This window comes from Babylonia areolata, chromosome 4 (assembly GCF_041734735.1).
Source record: "Babylonia areolata isolate BAREFJ2019XMU chromosome 4, ASM4173473v1, whole genome shotgun sequence".
NCBI classification, from domain to species: domain Eukaryota; kingdom Metazoa; phylum Mollusca; class Gastropoda; order Neogastropoda; family Buccinidae; genus Babylonia; species Babylonia areolata.
The window spans coordinates 37,022,961-37,040,460 of NC_134879.1; the positions used below are offsets into that span (position 1 = coordinate 37,022,961).

General features: G+C 44.2%; 1 protein-coding gene across 1 annotated transcript in view; it reads left to right on the plus strand.

The window, feature by feature from the left end:
- LOC143281453 (xanthine dehydrogenase/oxidase-like) overlaps window positions 1–13,883 on the plus strand; it is a 26,418-nt gene extending 12,535 nt beyond the window's left edge. The window contains exons 10-17 of the mRNA XM_076586664.1: window positions 296–391; window positions 3,667–3,795; window positions 4,738–4,812; window positions 6,054–6,106; window positions 6,501–6,702; window positions 7,210–7,377; window positions 10,087–10,254; window positions 11,235–13,883. Of these exons, the coding sequence (XP_076442779.1) occupies window positions 296–391; window positions 3,667–3,795; window positions 4,738–4,812; window positions 6,054–6,106; window positions 6,501–6,702; window positions 7,210–7,377; window positions 10,087–10,254; window positions 11,235–11,288 (945 nt within the window). The 3' untranslated portion in view covers window positions 11,289–13,883. The remainder of the gene's footprint in view (window positions 1–295; window positions 392–3,666; window positions 3,796–4,737; window positions 4,813–6,053; window positions 6,107–6,500; window positions 6,703–7,209; window positions 7,378–10,086; window positions 10,255–11,234) is intronic.
- Window positions 13,884–17,500: the final 3,617 nt, after the last annotated feature.

The following is a 17,500-nucleotide window of genomic DNA, read 5'->3' on the forward strand; positions in this document are numbered from 1 at the left end:
TGTGTGTGTGTGAGTGACAGGGGGCAGCACTGGTCAACATCTACACGGATGGCACAGTTCTCATTTCTGTGTGTGTGTGTGTGTGTGTGTGTGTGTGTGTGTGTGTGTGACAGGGGGCAGCACTGGTCAACATCTACACGGACGGCACAGTTCTCATTTCTGTGTGTGTGTGTGTGTGTGTGTGTGTGTGTGTGTGAGTGACAGGGGGCAGCACTGGTCAACATCTACACGGACGGCACAGTTCTCATTTCTGTGTGTGTGTGTGTGTGTGTGTATGTGTGTGTGTGTGTGACAGGGGGCAGCACTGGTCAACATCTACACGGACGGCACAGTTCTCATTTCTCACGGAGGGGTGGAGATGGGGCAGGGTCTGCACACCAAGGTCATGCAGGTCTGTTGGTGTGTCTGTCTGTCTGCCGCCCTCTGTTTGTTATTCTGTCTGTCCCTCTCTCTGCCCCTGTCTCTCACATCGTCTATGTCTCCCTTTCTATCCCCCCTCTCTCTGTTTCTGCCCCTCCCCTCTCTCTCCCCCTCCCTTTCTGTCTGTGTCCCTTCTCTTGATGTTTTTGGCCCCCTCTCCCTCCCTCTATCTCTGTCACTCCTTCTCAGTGTGCTTTTTTTTCTCTCTCTCTCTCCCCATCCCTGTCCCCCTGCCTGTCCCTGTCCCTCTCTTTGTGTCTTCTGTCCCTCTCTCTGAATGTCCCTTTTTCTCTCTGTCTCTGTCTCTGCCCCCCCCCCCCCCCCCCGTCTCTGTCCCTCTGTGTCTTCTATCCCTCTCTCTGACTGTCCCTTTTTCTCTCTGTCTTTTTCTCTGCCCCTGCCCCCCTCTGTCTCTGTCCCTCTGTGTCTTCTGTCCCTCTCTCTGACTGTCCATTTTTCTCTCTGTCTCTGTCTCTGCCCCCCCCCCCCCCATCTATCTCTGTCCCTCTGTGTCTTCTGTCCTCTGTCCCTCTCTCTGACTGTTCCCCTTTTTCTCTCTTTTTCTCTGCCCCTGCCCGCCTCTGTCTCTGTCCCTCTGTCTGTATCTTCTGTCCCTCTCTCTGACTGTCCCTTTTTCTCTCTGTCTCTGTCTCTGCCCCCCCCCCCCCGCCCCCCCATCTATCTCTGTCCCTCTGTGTCTTCTGTCCTCTGTCCCTCTCTCTGAGTGTCCCTTTTTCTCTCTCTGTCTCTAGCCCCCTCACACCCTCTCTGTCTGTCCCTCTCTCTTTGTCTCTTATTAGTAGTAGTAGTGGTAGTAGGAAAAGCAGCAGTGACAGTATTTTTCTTATTCCTAACAGTATTATCAGTATATCATTAACGTCTCACGTGTGCCAGGTAGCCAACCAGGTGCTTAAAATCCCACGTGGATGACGATGATGATGATGATGGTGGTGGTGATATTTCTTCTTTTTCTTCTTCTTCTTTCTATGATCATCACCTCATCTGTCACAGGTGGCCAGTCAGGTGTTGAACATCACGCTGTGTGTGTGTGTGTGTGTGTGTGTGTGTGTGTGTGTGTGTGTGTGTGTGGATGATGATGATAATGATGATGATGGTGATTCTTCTTCTTCTTCGTCTTACTATAATAATAATAATAATAATAATAAAAATGATGATGATGATAATTATAATAATAATAACGCAGGCTTATATAGCGCAGTACCCCCATTTCAAATGTGGCTCACCGCGCTTTACAATAAGACATCAAATTTATAGGAATATGTACACAAAATAGAATAGAATAGAATAAAATAAAATGAAATAAAATAAAACAAAATAAAATAAATAAATGGACATTCTCACATCACATTTGCTAAAATACATATTTCAGACTCACATCACACTGGCTAAGATTTACAAAATCAAACTAAGTGACACACACACACACACACACACACACACACACACACACACACATATATATATATATATATATATATATAGAGAGAGAGAGAGAGAGAGAGAGTGAGAGACAATGTAAAATCATCACAGGCAGTATCACAGTCTCACATCACATAGGCCCCAAATCAAAGCAAGATAGAACATACCACATTTACCCTAGTCAAAACATGCACCAAGGAACCGGGCCTCACAGAACCACACTAAAAATCATTACAAATGCACGTCCAGCGATCAAATCACTGCAAGCATATACAGATGAAAAAGCTATACTTAGAAAGATACACATTGAAAAGATGTGTTTTGAATGCTCTCTTGAATGCGGGTGTTGGGGTGTGACGAATGTGTGAGGGCAGTGAATTCAATAGTTTTGGTGCAATAAAAGAAAAGGAACGTTCACCGTAAGTTTTTGTGCGAATTCTTAGAATAGACAGTGTGCGCAAGTCATTTGAAGGACGGAGTTGTCTGGGTGGTGAATAGACAGAAAGTAGATCTGAAAGATAGACGGAACAAGAATCAGTGAAGAAACTGTGACAAAGGGCTGAGAGTTTTTATTGTATTTGTGCTTGAATTGGTAGCCAGTGAAGGGAAGCGAGTAGGGGCAGGGGATGAGTGGGGGGCAGGGGGTGGTGGTGATGTGTTGACGTTTCCTGGCCTTGAGTGTGAGTCGTGCTGCGGAGGTTTGAAGTTTGTCAACACAGTGTTTGGGGCAACCGTGCGGATGCTGAGTCTGAGGTTCCTACCAGGATAGATGAAGGCTTAGGCAAGTCAAAAAATGATCGTTTTGAGTGAATGAGAAGTGAGAAGTGTTTTATTATCATTTAGTTTGAGTTTGTGACCTGTCATCCATGATTTCACATCTGTGATGAATGACTGTAAAGTCTGAATGGATTGACCTATTTCTGTACGTTGACATGTTCTATAAAGCTGTGTGTCATCTGCGAAAGATTAATTGGAAACAAAGTGATTTGGATGAGTGTATGAGGAGTTTTGGTGTACATGATGAAAAGTATAGGACCTAAAACAGAACCCTGTGGAACTCCGAACAAAACAGGTGCTGGTTGTGATGAGTGATTACTGATGACTGTCTGGATGCGACTTGAAACAGCTTTTGACCCAAGACAGAGCTAATCCAGAAACCCCATAGCAGTGATGAAGGATGTGCAACAAAAGTGTATGATCTATGGCGTCAAACGCTGCTCTGAGATCTAATAGAGTAAGAACGGAAACATTGCCTTGATCTAGTGCCATGAGTATATTAGTGACCTTAAGAAGTGCAGTCTCTGTACTATGTGGTGGTCTGTATGCCAGTGGTTGGGTGACAGCAGGGAATTTGACTTTAAGTATTCAAATAACTGACACAGAACAACTTTTTCAATGACCTTAGATATAAAAGATAAATTTGAGACTGTTCGATAATTTTGTAGGACATTCTGATCCATAGGCGGTTTCTTAAGAAGTGGTTTTACAACTGCGGCTTTATTACTAGAGGGGAAAGAACCTGACAGAAGACTTTCATTTACTATATGTGTCAAAGTGGGCAAGAGAGTGTCAATGTTTTCAACTATGATTACCACCTCACCTGTGGCAGGTGGCCAGTCAGGTGTTGAACATCCTGCTGTCCAAGACCCACATGGATGATGATGATGATGATGATGATGTTGATAATACTTCTTCTTCTTCTTCTTGATGATGGTGATGATGATGATGGTGATTCTTCTTCTTCTTCTGCTCCTTCTCTTCTTCTTGTTCTTTTTCTTACTATCATTATCACCTCACCTGTCACAGGTGGCCAGCCAGGTGTTGAACATCCCGCTGTCCAAGATCCATGTGGATGACACCTCTACCGGCGTCGTGCCCAACACCAGCCCCACTTCCGCCAGCGTGGGCTCTGACCTTTTTGGGGCGGCCGTCATGGTGTGTGTGTGTGTGTGTGTGTGTGTGTGTGTGCACGTTGAGTGTGTGTGTTCATGAGAGAGAGAGAGACAGAGAGAGAGAGTACTGATATTAACTGAATCTTTCAACATTTGTGCCGTTGATGAAGCAATCGTGAAGTCAGTAACCATTTCCTTTGTTATTTGAACAGTAAACTCTTTCATGTCTTAGCAGAATTATACAAAATTTTAAGGTCAGAATCATCAGAATATCTAATCATGGGTGTTGCTTCTGTACCAGTGCAATCATTAATAAGACAGGATAGGTAACAGGACTATTCCTTGGGGAGCATCAGTTGAAGTTGTTTTGAAGGAGGGGAGAGCTAGATGAAAATGGACAGGCTGAGCTCTGTCAACGAGAAAACTGGTGATCCACACAACCAGCTTTAAACTAGCGTTGAGAAGAGAAGTTTCAGTGACACCGTATGAGGTTGGACGGTGTTGAACGCAGATGGAAAATCAATAAACAGAATTCGATGGAATATTTTGTTTCTCAAGGTGGGTTTAAGCGTGATGGAGAAGAGTGAGCTCAGTATCGGCAGTACTTCAATTGGCTCTGTATGCAAACTGATGCTGATAATTGTAAGGAATAGTGTATGACAGACCGTACTTGAGAATTATGCGTTCACAGCAGTCCATCAAACAATGTGCAGGTGTACTATTCTTCGGTCAGTTTGAAAACGATTTTGGAGGAAAGATGCTTAAAAAGAAATTGAAAAGCATCTTCTTTGCAAGGCTGAAGCCATGAGGGTAATGGGAAAAGAGGGTTTACATATTAACCCTTTCAGCTGGAGTGACGAAATTGGAAAGCACATTCTTTGCAAGGCTTATACCATGAGGGTAATGGGTGGGGGGGGGGAGGGGGTTGTATATAATAACCCTTTCAGTTGGAGTGTCAAACGATGGCAGTCTTTCACCGTTGCAGGACGCCTGCAGTACGTTGATGAAACGTCTGAAACCCATACAGGATGGGAATCCCCAGTACAGCTGGGAACAGCTGGTGGGTACACTGTCCAGGAATACTCTCCTCCTCCTTCCCCTCTTTCTGTCTGCATTTTGTGTTTCTTCTTCCCACGTCTCTTGTTCTGATCCTACACCTCCGCAATTATCTGTCTCTGTCCATCTCTTTCTCTCTTGAGTGTTTCTGCCATGCAAATCTTACAATATATTATATGATTTAGACATAAGAGGCAAACGAAATTGGGTTTCAAATGTACGAAAGTGTTGGATTTGGGTATGCATGGGATTATCAAGGAGTAGGTGATGAAAATAGATTTGTACAAATGTTTAGCAAAAAATTGATAGACTGTAGGTGGCAAGAGTGGGAATGTCACATTCAATCAAGTGAAAGGTTCAGTATGTATAAAATGTATATTTTTAATCATACATTGAAGAGATAGCTTTTGTGTAACGTGAACAGACACCTGCGATGTACTCTGACCAGATTCAGATTTGGTATTTCTGATATAAATGTACACAGATATCGTTATAAACCGTGAATAATTCAGAGCTGTTGTGTCCTCTGTGCAAGGAATCCAGGGAGCATGAAGTTCATTTTGTTTTGAAATTTCCCTGACAGATCTTCGAGTTGAATTTATCCAGAAGAAATAGCATACATATCCATGTCTGTTTAGATCATGTTTATTGATGTCATCGACTGATGATGAAACAATGTGCAGTCTACCTTTGTATTTATTTCGAGCACTTAAACTGAGAGAAGCACTCGTATCCTAATTGTTGTGGAATCTGGTTATGTTTAATGTGTTTACATAGTTGTAAAAACACATGTTAAATTCTGCTGTCGCCCCCTGTTCATATGGGTCTATGGTCTTCAATGAATAAATCATCTGAAATCTGAAATCTCTCACTATTTTTCTTCCCGCCTCTATCTCTCTGTCTGTCCTGTATCTGTCTCTTTGTCTTTTAGCATCTCTCTCTCTCTCTCTTTCTCGCTCGCTCGCTCTGTGTGTGTGTGTCTCTCTCTTTGCCTCTCTGTTTCTCTGTCTCTCTTCTCTGTCTGTCTGTCTGTCTCAGCGTCTCACACTGCCTCTTCCTGTTCACAGTGTGTGTACGTACGCGCGCACTCGGTAGCGCTGTGTGTGTGTGTGTGTGTGTGTGTGTGTGTGTGTGTGTGTGTGTGTGTGTGTGTGTGTGTGTGTGTGTGTGTGTGTGTGTGTGTGTGTGTGTGTGTGTGTTCCCTTTCTCATTAACAAAGAGTGTATCCTACCTTTTCTTCCTCAGGTTGTGGCCGCATACCTCGACAGGGTTCCTCTGTCAGCGACTGGTTTCTATAAGTATGTTTCCATTTTTACGGTATCATCTTGGATCGAAAAATAACTTTTCTCTGAGTGTGTATGCAATGTGGGTGTGATGTGGAACATAAGGAGCTTTACTTTTTCTGTAAAAACAACAACAACAACAACAAAAAACCAACAACAAAAAAACAAACAAAAGCAAAAAAAAACAACAACAACAACAACAAAAAAAAACCAACAAAAAAACATTAGTAATTTCTCATCAACACCATTCTATCACTTCGTGTTGACTTCTTTCAAAAAAGAACTGGTGACTGACAGATTTAATAGATTGGCTTGACGGGATCCATTGACACACAGACACATCCCCTCTCACACACAGACACACAGAAAGTGTGTGTGTGTGTGTGTGTGTGTGTGTGTGTGTGGGCAGAGTGACAGACGTGGGCTACAACACAGAGACAGGGCAGGGCCAGGCCTTCAAGTACATGACGTACGGCGCTGCCTGCAGTGTGGTGGAGGTGGACTGTCTGACGGGGGACCACCACGTGCTCTCCACAGACATCGTCATGGACGTCGGCAAGTCCCTCAACCCCGCCATAGACATCGGCCAGATAGAGGGCGCCTTCATGCAGGTGAGGCGCCGCCGTCCGTTTGCAGAGCCGACAAGACTGCTGCTTGTGTTTTCCGTTATACCAACACCGCGAGCTTGTGTGTGAAGAGAATGCATGATAGTCAGTCGTGTTGGACTATGAGTCGCCATCGGAACAGCAAGACGGCCAAGACGGATTGGCGTTGGGATGATTCCCAAAGGCCAGCTGGCCCCCAAAGCTACATACAGAACTAAAAGCCAGTGCAATCATGCCTCCTGGTTTGAGAGTCATTGTCATTCACAAAAGAATAAATGAATTTCCTTTGCTGTAGGGAAACCATTGATCATAAAGCAGTCACTTCGTTGATGACCCAAATTTTATAAGATCGGGAAATCTTGCTGAGTTATGTTTGACAACGTTTTTCCCCAGACATTGTTGTTTGCTAATGTTCACGATTTGGGCATGTTTATTTAACTATGCTGTAATCCTCCATGCTCCAGTAAGGAGGTGCGGATTTGAACTTGAACAGTAGCGTTGTTGTGTTGCCAGGGTTACGGTCTGGTGGCGCTGGAGCAGTACAAAGTGCAAGGGGACGGCACTCTGCTGACCCGGGGACCCGGCAGTTACAAGATCCCCTCTGTGGGCAACATCCCCCGGTCCTTCAACGTCAGCCTCCTGACCGAGTCCGGCAACCCCAAGGCCTTGTATTCCTCCAAGGTACACCCCCCTCTCTCCTGGTTGATCTGACACACCTCTCTCCTGGTTGATCTAACACACCTCTCTCCTGGTTGACCTGACACACCTCTCTCCTGGTTGACCTGACACACCTCTCTCCTGGTTGATCTGACACACCTCTCTCCTGGTTGATCTAACACACCTCTCTCCTGGTTGACCTGACACACCTCTCTCCTGGTTGACCTGACACACCTGTCTCCTGGTTGATCTGACACACCTCTCTCCTGGTTGACCTGACACACCTCTCTCCTGGTTGATCTGACACACCTCTCTCCTGGTTGATCTGACACACCTCTCTCCTGGTTGATCTGACACACCTTTCTCCTGGTTGATCTGACACACCTCTCTCCTGGTTGATCTGACACACCTTTCTCCTAGTTGATCTGACACACCTCTCTCCTGGTTGACCTGACACACCTCTCTCCTGGGTTGACCTGACACACCTCTCTCCTGGTTGATCTGACACACCTCTCTCCTGGGTTGACCTGACACACCTCTCTCCTGGTTGACCTGACACACCTCTCTCCTGGGTTGACCTGACACACCTCTCTCCTGGTTGATCTGACACACCTCTCTCCTGGTTGATCTGACACACCTCTCTCCTGGTTGACCTGACACACCTCTCTCCTGGTTGACCTGACACACCTCTCTCCTGGGTTGACCTGACACACCTCTCTCCTGGTTGACCTGACACACCTCTCTCCTGGTTGACCTGACACACCTCTCTCCTGGTTCACCTGACACACCTCTCTCCTGGGTTGACCTGACACACCTCTCTCCTGGTTGACCTGACACACCTCTCTCCTGGGTTGACCTGACACACCTCTCTCCTGGTTGACCTGACACACCTCTCTCCTGGGTTGACCTGACACACCTTTCTCCTGGTTGACCTGACACACCTCTCTCCTGGTTGACCTGACACACCTGTCTCCTGGTTGACCTGACACACCTCTCTCCTGGTTGACCTGACACACCTCTCTCCTGGTTGACCTGACACACCTGTCTCCTGGTTGATCTGACACACCTCTCTCCTGGTTGACCTGACACACCTCTCTCCTGGTTGACCTGACACACCTCTCTCCTGGTTGACCTGACACACCTCTCTCCTGGTTGACCTGACACACCTGTCTCCTGGTTGATCTGACACACCTTTCTCCTGGTTGACCTGACACACCTCTCTCCTGGGTTGACCTGCAGTGCTTTGTGGTTGGCGGGAGGTGGCAGACTCGCCCTAGTTTCATGAGTTCGATTCCCGGCAAACCTGATGGGTTAAGGGTGGATATTTTTTTTCAGATTTCCAGGTCAACATAAAATGTGCAGACCTGCAAGTGCCTGAACCTCCATCTTCTGTATAAGCACGCAGAAGATCGAATACTCACGTTAAAATCCTATAATCCATGTCAGTGTTCAGTGGGTTATAGAAATAAGAACATACCCAGCATGCACATTCCCAAAAATAAAGTATTGCTGCCTACATGGCGGGGTAAACAAACAGAAACGGTAATACACATAAAATCTTACATGTCTGTCAGTGTGTATGAGTGCGTGCCTGAAACCTGAATGAATTACACATCAAACGAATGACAAGCGCCCAAGAGAGAGAGAGAGAGGGGGGGGGTGTTTGTTTATTCAGTACAACCCCTTCTGAAGGTGGTCTGAATACAAATATGACATTTACAAGAGAGAGAGGGAGAATGTAAATGAATGAATGAAGGAATGAATGAATCTTTATTTTCCAACGGTGAAGACATTGCCACTTTGGCCGACTTACACATCTGCCGTTGTTCTAAGAGACACACAAACATATACGCATATAAATGTTGTTATACTTAATACATGTATAATGTACAAGAAAACACAGCGTCAAACAGAGACACAACATCGCTCACATCTGTACGAAACCGACGCGAGAGAGAGAGAGAGAGAAAAAACGTTAAGCATTTTGACATTATCACCACACACTTTGAATGACACTGGAAACAAATGATGAGCGCCCGGTGATAGCCGCCAGTTGGCCCTACCCAGGTAGGCAGCCTGTTGTGCAAATGACTCTGTAAAGGGCGTAGAGCCTGGTCTCTGATCGAGGACAGGCACAATACAAGTATGTATATCCTCGTTATCAAGACATGCCACCAGTCTCACACACACACACACAAAGAAAAAAAAAGAAAGAAAACAACAACAAACAAACAGAAAACCCAGCAAAAATGAACCTTGTTAATGGGTGTAGGAAAGCTCCTCTTGTTGCTTTGATGGCTGAATTGACTTGAGAATAAAGCTGAAACATGAAAAAAAACACCAAAACCGAAACTTGTTGCAGGGTGTTGGAGAGAAATCCCTTGTAGCTTGATAGTTAAATTGACTTGAGAATGAAGCTGAAATATGAAGAGAACCAACCCGAACCTTGTTGCAGGCTGTAGGATGGAATAAAGCTGGAACATGAAGAGAACTTTGTTGCAGGCTGTAGGATGGAATAAAGCTGAAATATGGAAGAAACAAAACCGAAACTTGTTGCAGGCTGTAGGATGGAATAAAGCTGGAACATGAACAGAACCCAAACCGATCCATGTTGCAGGCTGTAGGATGGAATAAAGCTGGAATATGAACAGAACCCAAACCGAACCTTGTTGCAAGGTGTAGTATGGAATAAAGCTGAAACATGAACAGAACCCAAAACGAACCTTGTTGCAGGGTGTAGGGGAGCCCCCCTTGTTGCTGGCTGTGTCAGTGCTGGGCGCCATCCATGACGCCGTGAGAGCTGCTCGCACTGACGAAGGTTTGAACCCCTTCGTACCGCTCAACACCCCTGCCACCCCGGCCCGTGTCCGTATGGCCTGCTGTGACCGCTTCACCCGACTGGTCAGTGTCCGGCGGTCTTTGTTCCGTTGTCGTTATCACTATCATCATCATCATCGTCATCCATCATCATCATCATCATTACTGCTACTGCTACTACTACTACTACTACCCAACACATGGCTTGTATCACAGATTGACATAAGTTTACAGTTGGGCCAACAGCGAAGTGAGAGCTGTATTATCAATGGATTTACTATTGATATTATAAATCATTTACAGCTTAAGGACTATGACTCAAACTAGGAGGCGAAAATGCGCTGGCCCCAGTGCTGCAGCCTTGGGGCTAGTTGGGAACCATCCCCAACGCCGACTGTCCTTAAACCCTCTTGGCCGAGAGAGTGGGGATATTAAATGGGCAAGATACTTTCCACCATAATCAAGTTCTAGCCCAGATAGTCGACACAGCACTTACCTCCTCTGCTGTTCTGATGGTATGTATACATACATACATACTACTACTACTACTACTTAGTGATAGGTCATTTCTCCAGTAATGTGGACTTTTGCATTCTGTGTTCGTCCAGTGAAACTATTCAAGAGTATAAGTACTATTACTGTTCCAGAAGTTCTAGATTCAATTTCATGTCACCCCTCTTCGGGTATGTATGATGAGTTATAAACAGATGAACAAAATAACACAGTAAAATGAATTAAAAAACCAAACAAACAATAAAAAGATTGTGTCACCGACGCTTCTGCTATGTCGGTAGTGTGACCCTATTACCCCCAAATTAGTCCTCAGAATGCATACACATGGTCAAAACATATCAATGTGATATGTATGCTTCTGGAGCAGCGAAGCCTTGATGCCTCTTGTGTCACTGTCTTAACTCGTGTGTGTGTGTGTGTGTGTGTGGGGGGGGGGGTGGTTGTTGTTTTAATCTATCAACAATTATTGTTGATTTTTGTTCATATATTTTAATTATTTTTATCTTTTCTTTCAATTTGACCACGTTTTTATACACTGTTGTTTTTTTCAGTACGAAGGTGAAGAGAAGAAAAGCAACAGGCGGCCCTGGTTTGTGGATCTGTAGATGGGCTGGAACTGTGTCAACCACTGAAGAAAACTGTGTGTGTTTGTGGTTCTCTTTGTCTCTTTCTGTGTCTCTGTGTCTGTCTGACTCTCTCTCTGTCTCTTTGTCTCTCTGTCTCTCTCTCTCTCTGTCTCTGTATCAGTCTGTGTTCTCTCAGTTTACACACTTCTTTATTTCAGATGTACATATTGCATCTCTCTCTTCCTTCCTTCCTTTCTTTCTTTCTTTCTTTCTGTCCCTCGCTTGTGTCCTCTTCTCCTTCTTTATGTCGCTAGAGATCTCCTTTCATCACCACTTGAGGAAAAGCAAGCTGACCAATTCTACTCCTGCTGCTACTACTACTACTACTTCTACTACCAACAGTAACAACAACAACAACAATAATGATGATTATAATGCATACTGATGTTGGAGTCTTCCGGACAAGGAGAAAGTGGCATGTACAACAACCGTTATACATTAACTCACTCAGTACGGCCAGTCCTCTCTTCTCCTCTACACAGACCCCACGGATGTCCACTGGGTGTCTGAATGACCCAACCTTTAGCTTCCGTCGTCAGAATTGTGGTATTCTTTGTCAACATTCACCTCTTCAGTGTAAGAGCCTTCCGCTGGTAATATTTTGATGGGGGTTATTTGGGTGAAACGCTGTTAACGTCGTCTCTTTCGCCGTTCGTATGGAGAGAGTTAATAATTATACACACATTCAAGTTCGACATACCATACACAAACAAGCGTGTGCACACACAAATTCACTTCATTTCAGTTCACTTCATTTCGAAAGACTTTATTGGGTGCTTCAAACTTAAAACAGAAAACGTTCTCTAAGCTCTTTCAAATATTCTTCAACAGATGAGTCACTGAAATGAAAACTAAATGGCAAATCGGTATGCCCTCTCCTGATTACAGTACACATATCAATCATTTGAAATGAAAACATTCAGACAAGATATGCATGTCTGTTGGTCTTCAGCGGACAATATAGATGACTGGTTGTAAGAATACCAGGAAACGTTCTTCGAAGTAGCTAAGTACTCCATCACCTCTATATGTCTGTTTCTGTTCCTGCGTGATTTAGATCTTTAGGCTGGAGTTGCGTCAATTTGTGTATAGGTTTGTTGTGTTGACTGCCTCGTGTTTCTCTATAACAAATGAATATTTGTTTGTTGGTGGTTTTTAAACATACCATCTGATGTTAATCAGTCATGTTTACAGAACTGACAGCGGAGGTGGGTTGTCTGACATGTGAGTTTGATGCACAGTTTCCATGGTTTGTTACACTGAAAATAGTAATCCAGGAAGAGGCGCTGTGGCCAGTCGGAGAGGCGTGGTCCCTCTGGTCCAGTGGTCAGCTGTGGTCAGGGTTCGAGGCCCCGTTTCGGCATAGTGTTGTGTCCTTGGGAAAGGCACGTTACTCCGATTTTCTTCGCTCCACGCAGGTGTGAGGTGTACCTGGCATCGGTTGGGGAAGGTTGAAACGGCGGGTGGAGAGGACTGGGCCCCCCCTTCCTATGCCGCCCCTAGACACGGTGGATATGAATTCACTGCCCTGTTGGCCGTAACGGCTACAGCACTTTTAGCCTTTTACCTTTTGATCCAGTGAGCATAATCCAATTAACCAGATTACATAGTCTGTGTGGGAATCCACTTAAAGACATTATGTTGCTTGTTTTACATGGTCTGTATTGGAACTCAGAAATGGACATCTTTTATGTTTTAATGTTCGACGATTTTGATGGAATATCTGGGGTTTTTTTTCCTTAATGGAGACAACTGTATGTGCACCTGTTACTGCGGTGTGGTGTGTACAAAAGTCACTGACATATCACGGCCATATTCGGGGAACCTTACACATGGTACTGAAATGAATCACTGAACTCAGGCAACACGCATTTGTTACATGCATGACGGGTGGACATACAGACATGTACGTTGTTTTGCATTGATCTACTTTGATCTTGTTTTGATCACTATTTGTTTGTAACTACTGTTTTTGCACTGTTCTGGGTTGTTTGATTTTTTAATGTTGAGTTCATTTCGGTAAGCAATTGTTTTTTCGATATTTTTCTTCCACTTTATCTATTAATTATTTTTTTTTTTTTACTGGCAAGATGTTCTTGTTCTTTGTATCATGCTGACTGCACGTCAACATGGTAATACGAGTCATGTGTGCCTAAGCCCTCACCACACCAGGTATATATGTCCATGCATGTTCAAACGCGCGTGCGTATGTCTGTGCATGTTCAAGCGCGCGTGCGTATGTCTGTGCATGTTCAAGCGCGCGTGCGTATGTCTCTGCATGTTCAAACGCGCGTGCGTATGTCTGTGCATGTTCAAACGCGCGTGCGTATGTCTGTGCATGTTCAAGCGCGCGTGCGTATGTCTGTGCATGTTCAAGCGCTCGTGCATCCACAGGTGATCACAACCACGTGTATCGTGTTGTTTCAGTTTGTGTCCCCTCACAAACTGTCTTTTTGGAAATTGTGAAAACTGGGTGGCGTTTTATTCCCAGATGTCTTCACTTAATCGGAAATGTATATTGAATGAAAGCATGCTTAAAGAATCAATAATGAATGAAGAAAAGTTGAAACCCTACACGTTTTGGGTTTTGATGTGTGTGTGTGTGTGTGTGTGTGTGTGCGTGCGTGCGTGCGTGTGTGTGTGTGTGTGTGTGTGTGTGTGAGCGAGAGAGAGAGAGGGGATAGACAGAGAGAGAGAGAGAGTATGTGTGTAACGAATATATTAAAGAACAATGTACCCACTGCATTACTCCTGGCAACGTACTGTCAAATCCACAATGAAATTCTGCATTTGTGTTGGACACCCAAGAAATGGCGAGAGAAATGAAAATGTAAAGAAAGCGAATGAGACAGATATCAAAGGATTACACTGCTTGATTATGTTAGCAAGCTTTTTATCATAAACTAAAACTTTTTTTTAATGGCGCGTGTTCCATGTGAGGTTAAAGGGATAGAATACAGAATTGGAATTGTAGTTAGATTTCACGAGTGATTTCCCTTACTAGTAAGTACTTCTTCCTCAAATTGAACGTTTCCATCCACTTTCAAAACTGCAATTGTCCGGCCTCTTCTGAAGAAACCCAACCTTGACCAAACATTTAAAAAAAACCATCGACCAGTTTCTAATCTTCCATTCCTGTCCAAACTCCTTGAAAAAGCTGTCCTCAAGCAGCTCAACAACCACCTTTGTTTCAACAGTCTCATCCACCCATTTCAGTCCGCCTATCGCGCTGACCACAGCACCGAAACCACTCTCCTCCATATCCTGAATAACCTACTGGTAGCGTCTGACTCAGGAAAAAATTCCCTTCTCACTCTTCTCGACTTGTCAGCCGCCTTTGACACGGTAGACCATTCAATCCTTCTTTCCCGTCTTCATTTTACATTTGGTATCAACGGCACTGTTCTAAACTGGTTTAAATCTTATCTCACTGATCGATTCCAGTCTGTCATTGTTGATTATTTCCAATCTGAACCCGTTAAAATCGATCATGGAGTCCCACAGGGATCTGTTTTAGACCCTGTGCTCGTCACACTGTACACTGCTCTTCTCGCTGAAATTATCAACCGCCATAATGTCAGTCATCATTCTTATGCTGATGACACTCAACTCCAGAAAAGTGATACCCCTGAAAGTTGTTGCTCTTGCAAGTAACAACCAACTGCTGCCTGGGCATACAAAACTGAATGAATTGAACGCGGATAAAACTGAAGCAATGATCATAGGAACTAAATAAAACCTCTCTTCCATCACAACTGACACAATCAAACTTGGCAGTACATCCATACCTCTTTCCAGGTCAGTCAGGAACCTCGGTGTTGTCCTTGACAATACACTGTCCATGCAAAAAATTATCAGTCAGACATGTCAATCCTGCTACTGTCAAATGCGGCGCATCAGTTCCGTTCCGGAAACATCTGTCCACTGACGCAACATCTAGACGTCGTTTTTCTCATTCTCTCTCGCCTTGACTACTGTAACTCTTTTGTCTGGTTTGCCTGCTTCATCCATTCAGTCCCTTCAACGCATACAAAACTCTTCTGCCCGACTCGTCCTCAGAAAGAAAAGATCTGAGTACATCACTCCTCTTTTGCAACATCTCCACTGGCTCCCTGTCTCACACAGAATAAAGTACAAGATCAGCACTCTATGTTATAAATGTATTCACAAATCTGCCCCTTCCTATCTCTGAGGCTGGCCTCAGTTCTACACTCCATCTCTCTCTCTACGGTCGGCTTCGGATCCACTCTGTTTACGCATACCCAGATTCAAATACACGACTGTTGGCCGCCGTTCTTTCTCTGTTTCTGGACCTTGTAATTGGAATGAACTTCCTCTTTCGCTTCGACAGGTCTCCACACTCAGCTCTTTTAAGTCTGGCCTTAAAACTCACCTCTTCCCAAACTAACTTCCTTTCCCTGCCTCTTCCTTGTCTTTAGTTTGTTTTCTCCAGTTTTAGAGTTATGCATGCGTTTTAATGACTGGTGCGAAAGCGCTTTGATTTGTCTCTGTACAAGATTCAGCATTATATAAATATAACGATAATGATAATAATAATAAATGTTCCCATGGAGATTTGCTCCGGACACTGGAGTATACGTCTAACAAGTACAGTTGATTGTCATCTATGCACACACGCATGCACACATACACACGCACGCACGCATGTACACGCGCACACATGCACACACACACGCAGACCTCTCTCTCTCTAATATATATATATATATATATATATATATATATGTGTGTGTGTGTGTGTGTGTGTGTCTGTGAAAAATGATACTTCAACAACAAGTCCACAATCACAAGTGTGTGTGACCGGACATATATAAAATTCCTCCTCATCCACCACCCAAAAACACACGAACAGGCACGCGATCTTGCCCAACAACAACTGTGGCTTATCAGTCTTGGCGAACACAACAAAAGACGTGTTCACCTGTGTCAGACGGGTAAAATTACACAAAACACTGTGTGAAGGAAATCCACCTCAGTTTTGTGTGTGTGTGTGTGTGTGTGTGTGTGTGTGTGTGTTAACCTGACCCACATATCCAAGTTTCACACTCCAGTGAGCCCGCTAACAGTTGGACAAGCCACAAGGGAAATATTCCTTTCATCGCTATCTCTACGAAGACCGTTTTCATCCTGAACGTATAAACGAGAACACATATTTCTTTTTCAAAATACAAGTGCACAGCATGAAATTGTTCCTGTTTTCAAAGTTGAGAAGGTTCAAAGGTCGCAGTGAATTCCTATCAGCTGTCAAAGGGTCGACAAAGATTCTGCAACCATTTCTTGTGTGTGTGTGTGTGTGTGTGTGTGTGTGTGTGTGTGTGTGTGTGTGTGTGTGTGTGTGTGTGTGTGTGCGCGCGCGCGTGTGTGTGTATGTGTGTGTGTGTGTGTGTGTGTGCGCACACGCATGTGTGTATGTGCACGTGTGCGTGTGATGTGGTATTGTAACGGACTTTGAGATGTTTGAGCGCTGTATAAATGTACTCTGATTATTGTTATTGTTATCGTTATTTTTGTCCATAAAGATGAATTATAAGATTATATGCTCGTTATCATTATTACAAATATCACTGATATTATTATATCATCATTATTATATTGTTGTTGTTGTTATTATTATTATTATTAGTAGTAGTAGTAGTAGTAGTATCGTCGTCTTCAACATCATCATAACCAGCATTATTATCATTACTGTTGTGGTTGTTTGTTGTTACAATTTTCATCATTGTTATCATTATCATTATCATTAAGTCTTGTCACTGCGGAAATCAAGGTGCGAAATGCTCTCATCATCCTGGAGAGAGAGAGAGCTAAGCGTCGCCACAGTACAGTGCCACGCATTTCAGTTCTGTTCCTGTCTGCATTGGATTTGATGTTGTTTTTTTCATGCAAAGCAGTCGTGGGGAACTACATTCTTTCACCGCCGATGAGAAAGTAGAACGGAGGTGAACGATCTGAAAGCTGACGCCTCTCGGGCCAGGACAAGTTGTTCTGAGCTGGGGTCTTGGTTCGGTGAATGTCGAGTTGTTCTGACCTGGGGTCTTGGTTCAGTGAATGTCGAGTTGTTCTGAGCTGGGGTCTTGGTTTGGTGAATGTCGAGTTGTTCTGAGCTGGGGTCTTGGTTTGGTGAATGTCGAGTTGTTCTGAGCTGGGGTCTTGGTTTGGTGAATGTCGAG